We start from the raw sequence: 16112 nt of genomic DNA, 5'->3' as shown, positions 1-16112 counted from the left end.
AGAGCGAGCACTATAATATTTCCTGACAGACGGGACGGACGCAAGCAGAGCACTGAAGCTGACAATGGGAGAAGTTTCTTATATTTTCCAGCATTTTTTATCTTCTAATACCAGTAGATAAAAAATGTATTGATACCAAATATAGAGCTAATTTAGTTAAGACTTGTACTCGATAACTCGGAAGAGGACACTGGGCATATCACACGTTTTCTAAAGTGGTCATAGACATCACTAGACTAGATTACTTACCTTATCCAAAGCTATAGCATCCCTTAATAAAAAATCGAACACGGTCGCGAATCGGTCATTCAGCAGAAACTCGTGCCTGGGACTTTCCGTGAAATTTCGCGCGAGACCCACAGCCACTGCGCATGCAGTCGGGACAGGTGCTGGCTGGCAGAATTCATCTTCCGAGGAGAAAAGAGGCTCTTCCAGTCTCACATACCTACACACTCAGTCAGTCAGTGATACGAGGAGACACTGGGGGTGCGGACAGCGATGTTTGTGTGAGTCGGACACCCTGACATTCTCTCTCGCGCTATAAAAGGTAAGCAAAACGGCAAGCCTTTGATGCAGTAATTCTCAAGGGCAGGCGCGAGGCTAAAAGCATGCATTTGCTTAATATATTTTCTAACTTCCCGAAGTCACTTCTCTGATGCATTTTTTAGTGGCGTGTATATTCGTGCGGTAGTTTTTGAGAGTGTGCTTTTGCCTGTGGTGGTGATGGTCATGATTAATGTTACTGTGCTCGCGAGCCTCACTGCGGACTAGGAGCTCGCGCGTGTTGGATCCTATCCCGACTTTTGACTCCCCCGCTTTGCGACTACTTCTCCGCTATCTCTGCTGTTAATTGATTACACAGGAGTGTCACTCACACACACGTCATCTCACACGTGTGTGTACGAGTTGATAGGTTGAGTCAGCATTATGATAAATTTTGCTGAGGCTGTGCCATTCGATTGTCGCTTGTTATGCCCGAAAAGGGTATGCTCATTTAAAAATGCATAATTTTTTACATTAGGCTAATGCCTTTTAAAATGACATATTATTTAATTAGTTGTGTGTGTGTGTGTGTGTGTGTGTGTGTAAGGGAGAGATGAATCGACTGTGATTGAGCTCATCCAACTGTGACTTTCCATCTGATGGCTGATAACATTGTCTCTGTTTGCAGGAGTAGTAATGGCGTGGGGTAAACTTGCTCTGTTGCTGGTGCTGTTGCTTTGTTCTGTGGTTGCATCAGCACCAAAATCCAAGGGGAAGAAGGCCAAACAGGTCATCTGTCCTTCGTGAGTGAACACAAACTGTGCACAGAAGTTCTGTTGTCTCTATGTCCTAAGCTCATGTACATTTGCATACTGATGTGCTACACCCACCTACTGTCTAGGCTGTACATATTACTGTAGATATGTCCCTATATGCTCTGGTCCTGTCTCAGCATGAAAATGAGAAAGACGGCTGCAGCATCACACCCCTCCTCCCCCATAGACCCACACTTAAAGCAGCCACTGTCTGTGTTGGGTGTAGGGACAGTAAGACCACAGGCACAGTCTAGCTACTTCTCCTGTAGTCAGATTAAAGTTACCAAGAACAATATTATTATTATTATTATTATTATTATTATTATTATTGTGGATATTATGCATAGTGAATTTGGACATCTTAGTTGGTTTGTCTCACAGACCTATCACAGTTATAATAAAACTTAAATCAGTTTTATCATCCAGCGTCTGTTAGAGCAGCTCAGCTAGCAGATTGAAGTGTGTATTTATATCTATCTGATAAAATTGGACTCTGCATTTCTGGATGGTAAAGTATTGTAAGCATGGACTGTATAAATTACAACAAGTACAACTTACAACTTACAACTTACAACAAGTCTTACTGATCCTAGCACTCACCAGTCGTCTCAAACTGACAAGTAGCTGTTAAAAACAGCACTCACTGATGCACTTATTCTTACTGTACTCTAATGTTTTTAAATTGTCCTAAAATTGTTGAGAACTGCTCTAAAACTTAAACTGTTTACTATGTTGTTAGTCGCTTTGGCTAAAAAGCGTCAGCCAAATGTAGTGTAATGTAATAAATTGTAAGGGCATGATACAGTAAAATATTATTGTTTGTAGGTAGGTGAAAGATGACTGTATTGGTGGTGTCTACTGGGAAAAGCTGTTGGTCTGACTTGAATATTGACAAATCTTGACAGAGCCTTTTTGCTTTTACTTCTGACTCTGGTCCAGTATCATATTGTAACTTCAGAACCACCTCAACATGAGTGTTCACCCTGTTGTGAATGTTATCTGAGCGTCTCTTTACCCTGTAGTTGATGTTGGTGTGTTTTGTGACCAGCTGTTATGTGTGCACACAATCAGCTGTGCTCCAGGGGAAAGAGGGTGAGCTCCCACTATTAGGAATCACTGCAGATAGGTTGGAGCCAAAGGCTGTGGATCTCATGCCATCCCAAGCCTGTGAGGCCACGCTGGGTAATCGGATGTAATACAACTGATGTGAAGATTAGATAGAAGACAAAGGTGCAACACACATCCGTGTAGACTCATAAGCAGACATATAGACCAGTTTATTTCCTGTCATTGTCCACTTCCAGTCAGTTAAAGTTCATAGTGAAGGAGAGTAGAATCTGCACCGATTTTCAGTCTTGTGTCAAAGCGGCAGGCACCAGCTCACATCCATTTGTCCAGAGTCATCGGTGAGTGTGTGCACTCTCATCCTTTACTATAACTCAGGGTGCGTGCTGTGCTTCAGTAACAGCCATCCAGAGACCCACAGCCTCCAGAGTCAGGCAGCAGGAGCACTTCTCTCTGGCCCCACTCTACCACCCAGCTGCCCCCACACCAGCCTGACAAACGCACAGCACTCCACATCTAATACATCTGTGGGAACAGCACTGCACATCTAATACATCAGCACTGCACATCTAATACATATGTGGGAACAGCACTGCACATCTAATACATCAGCACTGCACATCTAATACATATGTGGGAACAGCACTGCACATCTAATATGTGGGAACAGCACTGCACATCTAATACATCAGCACTGCACATCTAATACATATGTGGGAACAGCACTCCACATCTAATACATATGTGGGAACAGCACTGCACATCTAATACATCAGCACTCCACATCTAATACATATGTGGGAACAGCACTGCACATCTAATACATATGTGGGAACAGCACTGCACATCGAATACATATGTGGGAACAGCACTGCACATCTAATACATCAGCACTGCACATCTAATACATATGTGGGAACAGCACTGCACATCTAATACATCAGCACTGCACATCTAATACATATGTGGGAACAGCACTGCACATCTAATATGTGGGAACAGCACTGCACATCTAATACATCAGCACTGCACATCTAATACATATGTGGGAACAGCACTGCACATCTAATACATCAGCACTCCACATCTAATACATATGTGGGAACAGCACTGCACATCTAATACATATGTGGGAACAGCACTGCACATCGAATACATATGTGGGAACAGCACTGCACATCTAATACATCAGCACTGCACATCTAATACATCTGTGTGAACAGCACTCCACATCTAATACATATCTGGGAACAGCACTGCACATCTAATACATATGTGGGAACAGCACTGCACATCTAATACATATGTGGGAACAGCACTGCACATCTAATACATCAGCACTGCACATCTAATACATATGTGGGAACAGCACTGCACATCTAATACATCAGCACTGCACATCTAATACATCAGCACTGCACATCTAATACATATGTGGGAACAGCACTGCACATCTAATACATATGTGGGAACAGCACTGCACATCTAATACATCTGTGGGAACAGCACTGCAATTGCGCTGCAGGAGCCACAGCAGAGAATACCTGTGAATGCAACTGCTCTCTTTGTCAGAAATAGAGAGCACGGATATTACAATCACTGACCAGTTACTCATTTGCTGTCATTTGTCCTAGTTTTTAGATAGTAGTTCAGATTAATCTTATTGTTCTTGTCAGTGTAATTGTGGACATTTTGCTGTTTAGTGTAGAGTGCACTGTAGGTGTTTGTGGGATTACACTGATACTGCAGTTGTATGTGTGGTTGTGTTTATCTTTGCTGCTAGTTGTGTGGGCTTGGCAGCGGCCAGGCTGCTACGCGGCGTTAGTGCACTAGTGTTTGATGTTGTGTGGTGGCCTGTGAGGAGAGTGCACTGAGGGTGCTTTTGGGTGCTTCTCTCTGCCCTTGTCTGTGGTGTTTGACTCATCAGCAGGGCAGCTCTGACCTGTGGGCTAAAGCTCCCTGAAACATCCAAACAGAGAGGCACGCACACATACATCCACGTCACACCCAAACCCCACTCACTTCCAGTAGCCGCCAACGGCCTGCACCACTCAACACAGGACCAGCATGACTACATTAGACCAGCAACTCCCCCAAACACAGGATCCGCCTGGAGTGTTGTGTGTTCATATAAGTCTTTCAACTGAAGCAGACTCAACGCTCATATTTTGGTAACATGTTGTTTTTTACATTGACAGGCAGCTGTCAGCTGAGGACTTGGATCGAGTCCCTGCCAATTCAACTAGCAATATCCTTAACAGACTTCTGGTCACATATGACTCCCGCATAAGGCCCAACTTTAAAGGTTTGTCCTAACGGTCGCAACTGTAATGCCGATTTTTAATCTGGCCTGGACAGAGCCTCTGATTTTGTTTGTTTGTTTGTTTGTTTGCTGTGAGATTAGCTGGCAAGCCACTTGTTCATCCAGATCAGTGATATCAGATTATGTTATTCTAGAGGATGAGGCCAGATAGATCACAGCATGGTGTCCCTAAGGAAACATGTACCTCACATACTGCACAATGTGACAGTTATGACTGCTATAATTACATTGTTTTAAAGCAGCAGGAACATTATGATGATTTAGGCAAGGAGGTTTAGAGGCCTACGCACAATGTTGACTATTTTTTCTTTTCCGTTGAGATCACCATGATTTAACAGTGTAGCTCTCTTGTAGAGGTCTTAGTTCCTATTCAGCTCTTTCCTGTGAACATGTTTATTCTCCCAGCCTTTTCATTATCATGGTCTGAATCTTTAAATCTTCCTGGAGCTATGATGAGATTCCATGTAATATTTATAAAGGAGAACTATTAGCCTGTTACTGTTGCAGACTTTCTTCTTAACTCATTCATGGTAATTCATTTTACTAGTGTTTATTTACTGTGTTTGTCACTTAGGGCTTTATAAAATATGTAACTGCTCTTCTGTTCTAGCCTATGTTCCCCAAATCCTCTCTCTCTCTCTCTCTCTTTCTCTCTCACACACACACACATACACAGGGAGAGAGGGAGACATCAGTACTAATGTGTGTATGGTGATTTGTTTTTTAGGAATACCTGTAGAGGATAGAGTGAACATTTTCATCAACAGTTTTGGATCAATTCAGGAAACCACAATGGTATGAGTTTGTGTGTGTGTGTACTGGTCTACAGTATGTACATAATTTACAGACATTGCTGATGTACAATTTTATAAACCAGTGTATTTGTATAACATAATGAATAGTGGATCCATAGTATGACTAATATGTATTGTCTGCATATTTAAAATGATTGAATTGTGTGTGTGTGTGTGTGTGTGTGTGTACACATGTAGGACTACCGGGTGAATATCTTCCTGAGGCAGCGCTGGAATGACCCTCGGCTGCGTCTCCCTGCTGACTTCAAGTCCGACGCCCTGACAGTGGACCCAAAGATGTTCCAGTGCCTCTGGAAACCCGACTTGTTCTTCGCCAACGAGAAGAATGCCAACTTCCACGACGTGACACAGGACAACATTTTACTTTTCATCTTCCGCAATGGAGATGTACTCATCAGCATGAGGTGACCACACATACACACACATGCACAAATGCATAATCAAGGTCTATCAAGGCCCATAAATGTCCGCATTAATATATTCATTTTGTGATTGATAGACGCTACTATATGTAATCCATTCCTCCTCAACACAGATTTCTGGTTCAGTCTTAAATCAATAGTACAGAATAATCAGAAGTGACTGCACATGTGTGTTAGAGTGTGTGGTTTTTATGAAAGTGTGTTAGTTGTGGCTTTATGGAGTGGTCTGTAAAGGTCTTTATGGCAGTGAAGTAGAGGGAATATTCTAGATCTTTATCTGCCATGTGTGCAGAGCCTGAGGGGCCAACCCCCCCCCTCTCTCTCTCTTTCTCTCTCTTTCTCTCTCTCGCTGTGTGTGTGTGTGTGTGTGTCCCTCTCTATCTTGCGCTTTCCCCTCCTCCCTCTGTCATCTGCCTTTGAACCACCACATGCAGGCAAAGGCTAATGAAGCCTGCAGAGCTCTTAGAAACTCACACACACAGCTATTTCCCCCTACGTGGGGTCTCCCACTTACAATCACACAAACACACATACACGTAAAACACACACACACACACACACACACACACACACACACACACACACACACACATAAGTAGTAATTCCAATCTGGTGCAATATAACAGTATTGTCAAATATTTTCTTTACATGATGCAACTGCTCCCACTTTGATATCATTTTAAAAGGTTTTATTCTACGGTGGCAATGCAAAGTCTATGGGGGAAAATAAGCTTGTTTTCTGTTAATATCTCAAAAAGTAAAAGTTTACAAAAAAGGAAAATACATTGCTTAGGTGTCACACCTCTTTCAAAACCTATGTTACAAAGTTTGAACGTAGGTTCTACGTTAAACGGTTGAAGCTGAATTAAACGCAGACATTTTGGATAGAAGAATAATAAATGATAAGCAGCAAACCTGACCTTCCGCATGTGTGTTGGGGAGCGCAATGTTCCAACATTCCAAGCAGTATACTGCAAAATCACAGTGATTTCTTGCTTTTCAACCGCGGTAAGAAAAAATCCACACCGTCCCAACCCTAATCAACATTCATTAAACTATCTGCCTATCAACATCCATTAAACTATCTGCCAATCAACAGCCATTAAACTATTTGCCTATCAACATGCATTAAACTATCAGTCTATCAACACATTTTAAACTATCTACATTCAACTTTTAAACTGTCTACTTTTAAACTATCAACTTTCATTAAACTATGGAACCACCATGTCTATCCTATCAACACCTTAGTAACCATCTCTGCATTGTCTGTTTTAACTATACATGATATTTTACATAGCAACTTTTGCATTTTCATGCACTGGTAATTCCTTGGAATAGCTTTTCTAGTTATCATTATTGACTTTTGTGAATGTAACAAAACTTTCTGTGCAGGTTGTCTATCACTCTCTCCTGTCCACTGGCCTTGCAGCTATTTCCCATGGATACCCAGCACTGCAAGATTCAGCTTGAAAGCTGTGGGTCCAGTCTGCTTGTCTTCCTCCTTCTCTCTCAAAATCACATAATACTACATATTCATTTTCATTATGTAATGCACAGCATTTCAAATTAATGTAAATGTAAAAAGTCCATTTAGACTGTGTGTGTGTGTGTATGTGTGTGTGTGTGTGTGTGTGTGGGCATGTGTGTGTGCACATGTGTTTGTGCTTGTGTACACATGCGTGTGCATGTGTGTCTGTGTGTGTGTGTGTGTGTTTACTGCTGCAGTTGGATACACCACAAAGGACCTGGTATTCATGTGGCAGTCTGGAGACCCTGTGCAGATGGATGAGATTGCCTTACCTCAGTTTGATGTCAAACAGGAGGACATTAAATATGCCAACTGCACCAAGTTCTACCCTGGGACAGGTAATGTACACTCACACATGCACACACACTCACACCCACATACATGTGTGGAGTGGACTGAACTGGCTCATGCATAACTACAGGCACACAGATACATTCAGTTTAACCGAACATGGACATTTCCCCCACATTTAGTCATACAGTAGGTTTAGCATAGAGTGAAGACGTTTTTTTACAGTGAGCAAGAAAACTGAGTCACTAGTAGTTCAGACTTAGCATACGCAATGGTTCAGTGTGGTCATGCACAGTACCTAGGGTACAGTACACATGGGAAAGTGGACATACCTGAAGTATGTATGTGTGTGTTTCTGTGTATGTGTGTATGTGGGGGGGGGGGGGGGGGGGGGGCTTCAGAGAGAGAGAGAGAGTGTGTGTAGGGTGTGTGTGTGTGTGTGTGTGTGTGTGTGTGTGGCAGAGGATACGTGTGACTCATGTGGTATATAAATAACCTGCAGCAAGACTCATAAATCATCCCAAGTAAACAAAAACCTTAACTGTGCTCCACATGGACATGTCTATATTCATGCACATTCAGGTACACACACACACACACACACACACACACAATTACCTCTGGACTTCCCTTATATAATTACACATACAGATGTTGTACAGGGATACAGAGTATGTGGAGGGGTTTTTGTATAACAGATGACGTCCTGATGGAATGGAGTAATTGAACTCCCAGGAAAAGCCATTGTGACGGGATGCAGAGTAAATGAGTGAATGAGATCAGGAAGGACAAAATAGAGGAGAGGGGAGAACTATGAGGGAATGAGAGGGTTATAGGAGGGGTAACACATGAAGGAATCTGTTTTAAATTTCATGCTGGTGTGTGTGTTTGTTTGTGTGTATGTGTGTGTGTGTGTGTGTGTGTGTGCGCACACGTGTGCGTGTGTGTACATGTGTGTACATGTGTGTACATGTGTGTGTTCTGTAGGTCATTACACGTGTGTGGAGGTGATCTTTACGCTGCGGCGGCAAGTGGGCTTCTACATGATGGGCGTGTACGCGCCCACGCTGCTCATCGTGGTGCTCTCCTGGCTCGCCTTCTGGATCAACCCCGACGCCAGCGCCGCCCGCATTCCCTTAGGTCAGCCGCCCTGCCAGTCTCTCGCCAGAGCCCGCCCACACACCCCTCTGCTCCTCTCATCTCTCCTTCCATCTCTCATAGGCTCCTCCCTTTCTCTCCCTCCTCTCATCCGCCCATCTGTCCATCCCAGGGCTCCACCCCTCTGTCAGGTCAGAGCTCTTTCTCCTCTCTTTTTCCTGTCGTGGGTGTACTGGGGTGGGAGTGGAGGGGACCAATGGCACTGTCATGAGGAGACTCACTGGCCTCTCACTCATCCTGCTGCCCTGCCCTGCCCGCTCCTAATCTATGACTGTGTTCTTCTCTCCATACTCCCACTCCCTCATCTCTCTCTCTCATCCTCTCTTGGTCATTTTCTCTCTCTCTCTCTACCACTCCTGCTGTAGGTATTCTCTCTGTTCTGTCCCTCTCCTCTGAGTGTACATCTCTAGCGTCAGACCTGCCCAAGGTGTCCTATGTGAAGGCTATTGATATTTGGATGTTGACCTGCCTGTTCTACGGGTTTGCCTCTCTGGTGGAGTACGCCGTTGTCCAGGTGTGTTTGTGTGGCTGTGTGTTGTGCATGGGTCAGTGTGTGTGAATGTACATTATATATGTACTTGTGTGAATGATTGTGTGTGTGTGTGTGTGTGTGTGTGTGTGTGTGTGTGTGTGTGTGTGTGTGTGTGTGTGTGTGTGTGTGTGTGTGTGTGTGTGTGTGTGTGTGTGTGATATTGGATATGGTTTGCACTATGCTGCTGTACACTGTATATACTGTACGGGTGTGTTTGTGTGTTGCTCAGGTGATGCTGAATAGCCCAAAGCGGATAGAGGAAGAGAAAGCACGAATGGCACAGAAAGAGAAGGAGAAGGAAGAAAAGGAGGCGAAGAACAAGACACCCTCCAAAACCCCCAACACTATCAATGGCACAGGGGGCACCCCCATACATGTCAGCACACTGCAGGTCTGTGTGTGTCTGTGTCTATGTGTGTGTGTGTGTGTGTGTGTGTGTGTGTGTGTGTGTGTGTTTGTGTGTGTGTGTGTGTGTGTGTGTGTCTGTGTGTGTCTGTGTGTGTGTGTGTGTTTTTGTGTGGGTGGTTGTGTGTGTATTTGTGTGTGTGTGTGTGTGTGTGTGTGTGTGTGTGTGTGTGTGTGTGTGATTTTGCATAGATGTGTGTTTGTGTTTGTGTGTTTTTGACTCTAATCAGTCAACCAAAACAGCCTCATGATTCATGTTGATGATGCCTGTGTTTTGATGTTATTATATTTTGACATTTATTTTCAATTACGTCCAACAGCTCCCCACTCTCCACACTCAAATTAGCTCCACTGTAGTGTCTTTGTTCCAAAAAAGTAACACTGTTGCTTATTTGTGCTGTGAAGCATAATGGCTGTGAAGGCCATTGTTTTCTTCCCAATTAGGCAGATCAGATCAGAGAGTGGCCTGAGAACCATGTGCTGTCCAGTTTCATGCAGTTCAGGAATCATGACATCTCTCTTAACTGCTGTAAAGAATAGGAACTGATTTACAGGTGCTTTGTCAACTCTAGTGTTGCTTCCATGTCAGCTATGTGTAACTTATACCACATGTGTAACTTGTTCCATAGGTGCTCTAGTTGTAGTGAGTGTGTCAGGACCACGGCCAGACCTCATACTACGTGGGCAGAGCTGTCCGTGGTGCTGAAATAGCCTTGAGTCCATTCTGCTAGCTGTCACTCAACACCCAGCAAAAGAAATGCCCCGTGGTCATTACTTAGTCAACATCAGCTGTTGCAGTTTCCACATATAATTTCTGCCACCTTTTAATGGACCTCAAAGAATGTTCTGTAGAAATGAGGCCAACGCTACAGCTGCAGAAGAAAACCTACATAGCATCTGTCTCTCTTTCCTTCTTGCATATGATATGGTGAAAGTCACACTTGTGATAGTACAATGGCAAAGACAATCAAATATTAAATAACATTTTCAGGAAAGATTATCAAATTGATATATCGATGTATCGATATAGCGATGAAGACACTAAATGTCTATGAAACTATATGCAGAAAATGATTATGGCTCTTGCTAGTCCTGAATGTTCCTCTCTACACTATGGGCTTGCATGACAGACATCCAGCAGTAGCAGAAAGGTCATAATTACTCTCTCTCTCTCTGAGAGTGAGAGAGTGGAAGAGCGTGTGCGCGAGGGAAAAAAAGGCACATTTGATGGAATGGCTGTAATTGCGGTGGGTTACAGTGAGCGTTCTCAGTGAAATGGCAGGGGAGTAAAAGCAGGGGCCTCTGGGAGATGGGGTTTTATCTGTTCTGACAGCAGGGAGAGAACTAGAGCACATGACCACTAACCTTTGTGTGTGTGTGTGCGAGGGAGAGAGAGAGAGAGAGAGAGAGAGAGAGAGAGAGAGAGAGAGAATATGAAGGTGCATGTTGATTTTTTTTAGTGACAGGTTTGTGCTGTTTTTAAAATATGATATGGCGGTGTATGGTTGGGTGGGTGTGGTGATGTACAAAAAGGTGGCCAGTAAACTGAGTGGAGTTTGGGTCTGTAGATTGTGTGGGTATTAGTTTTTCTCGATTGCTTTGATGCTTGTGTCAACTCTGACATCACATTTTCAAAACAGTTAACACCCATGTCTGAACAAAAGCACTCTGGCCAAAATGACATATTTTGCTTGCAAATTTTGTCTTCAAACAACACATCCTGCCATCAGATCACTGTGATTTCAATCAATCATTACACACTGGACAACAAAATGCAAAAATATAGTTCTCAAAATGAGCATTTTTGCTATGTCTGTTCCATTTCTTTCTCATTTTTCTGGTATCAGAAAAAAACTGTGAACAGTCTAAATGTACTGAATAAAAAATAATTGTATTAATTCCTCTCAAGATGTAACTGTCATTGACATGTAAGACTTGCCCCTAGACAAGACAAATTTCATTGAACTACAACTTGTAATTTTTCATCGAAATAGACCTACAGCAAACACCTTTTGTACTGTTTTCTTCACCAAATAGGCAATACAATACTTTCTCTAAATGTGCATTAGATCCATACTTGCAAATCACAACACAGAACAGACATGTTTGCTGATTGAAGAATTGTGCAAAGGAGTTTCACACAGGTGTATCAGAGATTATAAGTATAAGTATATATACTCTTTTGATCCCATGAGGGAAATTTGGTCTCTGCATTTATCCCAATCCGTGAAACACACTCAGCACACAGTGAGGTGAAGCACACACTAATCCCGGCACAGTGAGCTGCCTGCAACAACAGCGGCGCTCGGGGAGCAGTGAGGGGTTAGGTGCCTTGCTCAAAGCGTGCCTACTGGTCGGGGTTCGAACCGGCAACCCTCCGGTTACAAGTCCGAAGCGCTAACCAGTAGGCCACAGCTGCCCCTAGATTCAGACTTGGCAAGGAATCTCTACCACCTGTGAAAAGATGTTTTCCTTTGGTTTAGCATGGGGAAACCAATAGAGTTTGGGGTCTTTGAATGACATCTGTGTTAACTGTTTAGCAAAAGGGTGTTAAAGCAGGTCAAAGCAATTGAGAAAAACTGTAATATTAGGAAAGTTCTGGTATTGGAGCAAGCTCCAAAGGGGTCATGATGGGCAGGTAAGTGGTCAGTGCACGCCTCTATAAGTGTTAAACTGGCATGTTGTCTAGTCCCCAGGGACTAGAGCTGTGGCCCTATGCCATATGTTATGCCCAGAGGAGAGAGGTGGCTGTTTGCCAGAATCACTCAGATGATGAAGCTGGGCTGTCATGTGTGTGTGTGTGTGTGTGTGTGTGTGTGTGTGTCTGTCTGTGAGTGTGTGTGTGCATGTGTGTGTCTTTCTGTAGGATTAATCAGCAGGATTGATGTGCTGAAGTGACTCTGCTCTTGCTCTCCTCTGCTGTGTGTGTAGGTTGTGGAGACCCGTTGTAAGAAAGTATGCACCTCCAAGTCGGACCTGCGCTCCAATGACTTCAGTATTGTCGGCTCACTGCCTCGGGATTTCGAGCTGTCCAACTTTGACTGCTATGGGAAGCCCATCGAAGTCAACAATGGTCCGGGCAACAAGAAGAACAAGAACAACAAGAAGCCCGCTCCTGCCAAACCAATCATTCCGTCAGCAGCCAAGCGCGTCGACCTGTATGCCCGGGCCCTCTTCCCATTCACCTTCCTCTTCTTCAATGTCATCTACTGGTCTGTGTACCTGTGACCAGCGTAGAGGACCTCAGTGTGGATGCATAGAAACACATGAACACAAGTCACCATACATACTCCTTCAGTCTGAAAGTGTGTGTCATTAATGTGTGTGTGTGTGAGAGAGAGAGAGAGAGAGAGAGTGTGTGTGTGTGTCTGTGTGTAAAAGGATTTGGTTTCACCTCAGCACAACGCATAGGCTAAAAAAAAATATTGGTTCCGATAACTTGGTTTGGTTTGCACTCTAACCTGGATAAGAAAAGCAACTCTTGCCAGCTTTTCCTTACTGGAGGTTTCTGTGACTGATGTGGCCCAGCTCAGTGTGTGGAGGAGTGCTGAGGAGCTGGAGCGGTGCTGATGAGGACGACTCTCCCTGGAGGACTACACACACTGGAGGATGCCATTCCTGCAGGTACTGCCCAAGTGGACTGACGCAGAGGAGGCTGGGGAGTGGAGGAGCCTCGGACGTGGTGTATGAGTTGGTCACAGCACACTCCTGTCGTCTCTCAAGCTGTTTCTCTGTAGTCCATACCTGGGAGAGTTTTTTTTTTGTATGGGGGAAACGGGCATCCTCAGCTCTGTCCTTCTGTTTCTATTGTTTTGCACCGAAGCTATCTTTCCAGTGTTCAAGTCTTCCACTATTCAAGTTGAATTTTAACAGCATAACTGCTGAAGGTGTGTGTGTGTGTGTGTGTGTGTGTGTGTGTGTGTGTGTGTGTGTGTGTGACTGAGTGAGTGATTACAATTTGCATCTGAACTGCTTCAAAGCAAAATAACCCACAACGGGATTGCTGTCTGTGTGCGTGTGTGTGTGGTTTGTGTGTGTGTGTATTTAAATACCTTGCACGCTGAAGTAAAGACATTAATCCATTTACTAATATATGCAGACCTTTCTGTATTTAAATAGCTCCAGGCTGGGGTTTTAAACGTGAGAGTAGAGGGACAGGAACAGCACTGGGTACTGTGCGTATGTGCACGTGCATGTATGTATGTGTATGTGCCAGGCTGCTGGTGGACAATTTCTCAGGGCACAGGATGCTTTAAAGGACTGATACTGGAATTATTGTAAATAACATGCATTATGGGAATGGCTTCTGTGTACAAACACATCATGAATAAAATAAACATATAAACATATTTTCTCTGTTTATTACTGTAATAAGTATAAGTACTTCTTTGATCCCATGAGGGAAATATGGTCTCTGCATTTATCCCAATCCGTGAATTAGTGAAACACACTCAGCACACAGTGAACAGAAGCACACACTAATCCCAACGCAGTGAGCTGCCTGCTACAGCGGTGCTCAGGGAGCAGTGCGTGGTTAGGTGCCTTGTTCGAGGGCACTTCAGCCGTTCCTACTGGTTAGGGTTCGAATCGGCGACCCTCTGGTTACAAGTCCGAATCGCTAACCAGTAGGCCACGGCTGCCTCTTAATACATGATTGCTCGTTTCTTCTTTGGTTGATTTACCATCAGTTGCTTCATGATGATAATGATGACATTTTTTTCCTGTTCAGTACCCAGACATGGTCAACCTTTCAAGTGCTCTCTCTAGCTATGAAACTGGGTTGAGATTTTTTCTTGTTCTTATGTCTGTCAAGCAATTCCATTGGCTATTTTTTAAACAGTAATATTAACTAAATTAACCATTTGGAATAGGAATTAATTAATCTAAATTAATCGCATATATAATTTTTGCTGTGAAAGTATTTTAAATATTTAAATTCAAATGAATCATTGAATAATCAGCATTAGTGACATTAAAGTTCAAAAACTCTTTTGTTATTATTTTCACTGTTCAAATAATGGCCATAATAATCTATGATATGACCTAATATGCTGAGGAAATAAATTCAAAAGTGCTTCAGGAAGAAGTTTTTTTTTCACATACAAGGCATTTCAGGCCACTGATATAACCTAGGGGACACAATGAAAATAAATTAACACTCCCCTCAATGTCAACACTTGCAGACATTGCAAAGGACTTTATTTTCAACACTTTATTTTTATCAACACCATCAGGCCTTGTTTTTTTAAAGTAAATGTTCCAATCAGTGATCCAGGCAGCACGTTTTCTCTCTAATTTTTACTGACTAGAACGGCTCGGGGTCAAAGGTCATACGGAATCGATTAATCTGCACTAATTTTTTTAATCAGTTATTTTTTCTCAAATTAATTAATCAGTTATTTTGACAGCCCTAATTTGGAATGATAGAAACATACCACGTTTCAGAGAGACATGAGAGTGTATTAAGTGATACTCAGTGTGTGCTTGGTCTTGGTCACGATGGGCTATCTTTGTGGAATAGTAAATAACTGGCTTTTACAGAATCCCTACATGGATGGAGCTTCTGAGCTTTCCTACAACAGCCCTCTGCTGCTCTCTGCTGGATATCTATTAAACTACACTAAAACCTACAAAAGGTCTGAGTGGCTGCTATATTCATGGCATCTGGGGAAAGTAGTTCTCTGTTCAGCCTCCCCTGAGGAGTGCACTGGCTCTAAGACGGCGCTGGACTGTGAGCTGACAGGATTGGCCTCTTTCCTCATGGTGGCTAACCTGGCTTTGACCTGGGGAGTTCCCCTCATGCTGGACCCTTTGTGTGTGAGGTATGTAACAGAAGCTGGCTTGGTTCCCAAAATCAGACCCCAAGTTGCTTCCAGATATGATGTTGGCCAAACATGCTGTTGGCTTTATGGCAGTTGTTCTTCAAAACAAGCATTCTTGGCAAGGCTCACTGCTCAAAACATACTTCCAGCCAAATCAAGGCCTTTCATCTTCAGATAAACCAAAAACACCTCATCTCAGGAAGCACATCCTAAAATGCTTGAGCCCAGAAGCTTTTTTAAGGAATGTCAGACAGGTGTCATATCAAAACATTGTTTATGAGTGAAATTCCGGTCAGAGCTCATCACCTGTCTCATAGCAACCTGCTCTGTCTGAAAAGTCACATACGCCTCTAAGAAAAAACCTGTGCAATATTTTCATAATAGTCCACCTTCAGTTCAGACATTTCCAAGCTATCTGACCAGTCTTTCTCCTCCTACTCAAGCAAGTAG

At 43.3% G+C, this 16112-nt stretch overlaps 1 protein-coding gene across 1 annotated transcript; it reads left to right on the top strand.

Moving 5' to 3' along the window:
* On the top strand, positions 1–14161 carry glrba (glycine receptor, beta a). The gene is made up of 11 exons (XM_048263865.1): positions 1–547; positions 1172–1286; positions 4562–4668; positions 5414–5481; positions 5679–5905; positions 7319–7401; positions 7652–7792; positions 8733–8885; positions 9269–9417; positions 9665–9826; positions 12772–14161. The coding sequence occupies exons 2-11, from the start codon at positions 1180–1182 to the stop codon at positions 13066–13068; spliced, it is 1494 nt and encodes a 497-aa protein (XP_048119822.1). The 5' UTR covers positions 1–547; positions 1172–1179; the 3' UTR covers positions 13069–14161.
* The last annotated feature ends 1951 nt before the right edge of the window (positions 14162–16112 follow it).

This window comes from Alosa alosa, chromosome 1, assembly GCF_017589495.1.
Source record: "Alosa alosa isolate M-15738 ecotype Scorff River chromosome 1, AALO_Geno_1.1, whole genome shotgun sequence".
NCBI lineage: Eukaryota > Metazoa > Chordata > Actinopteri > Clupeiformes > Clupeidae > Alosa > Alosa alosa.
The sequence above is the reverse complement of the archived record's forward strand: the minus strand, read 5'-3'. Positions and strand labels throughout refer to the sequence as shown.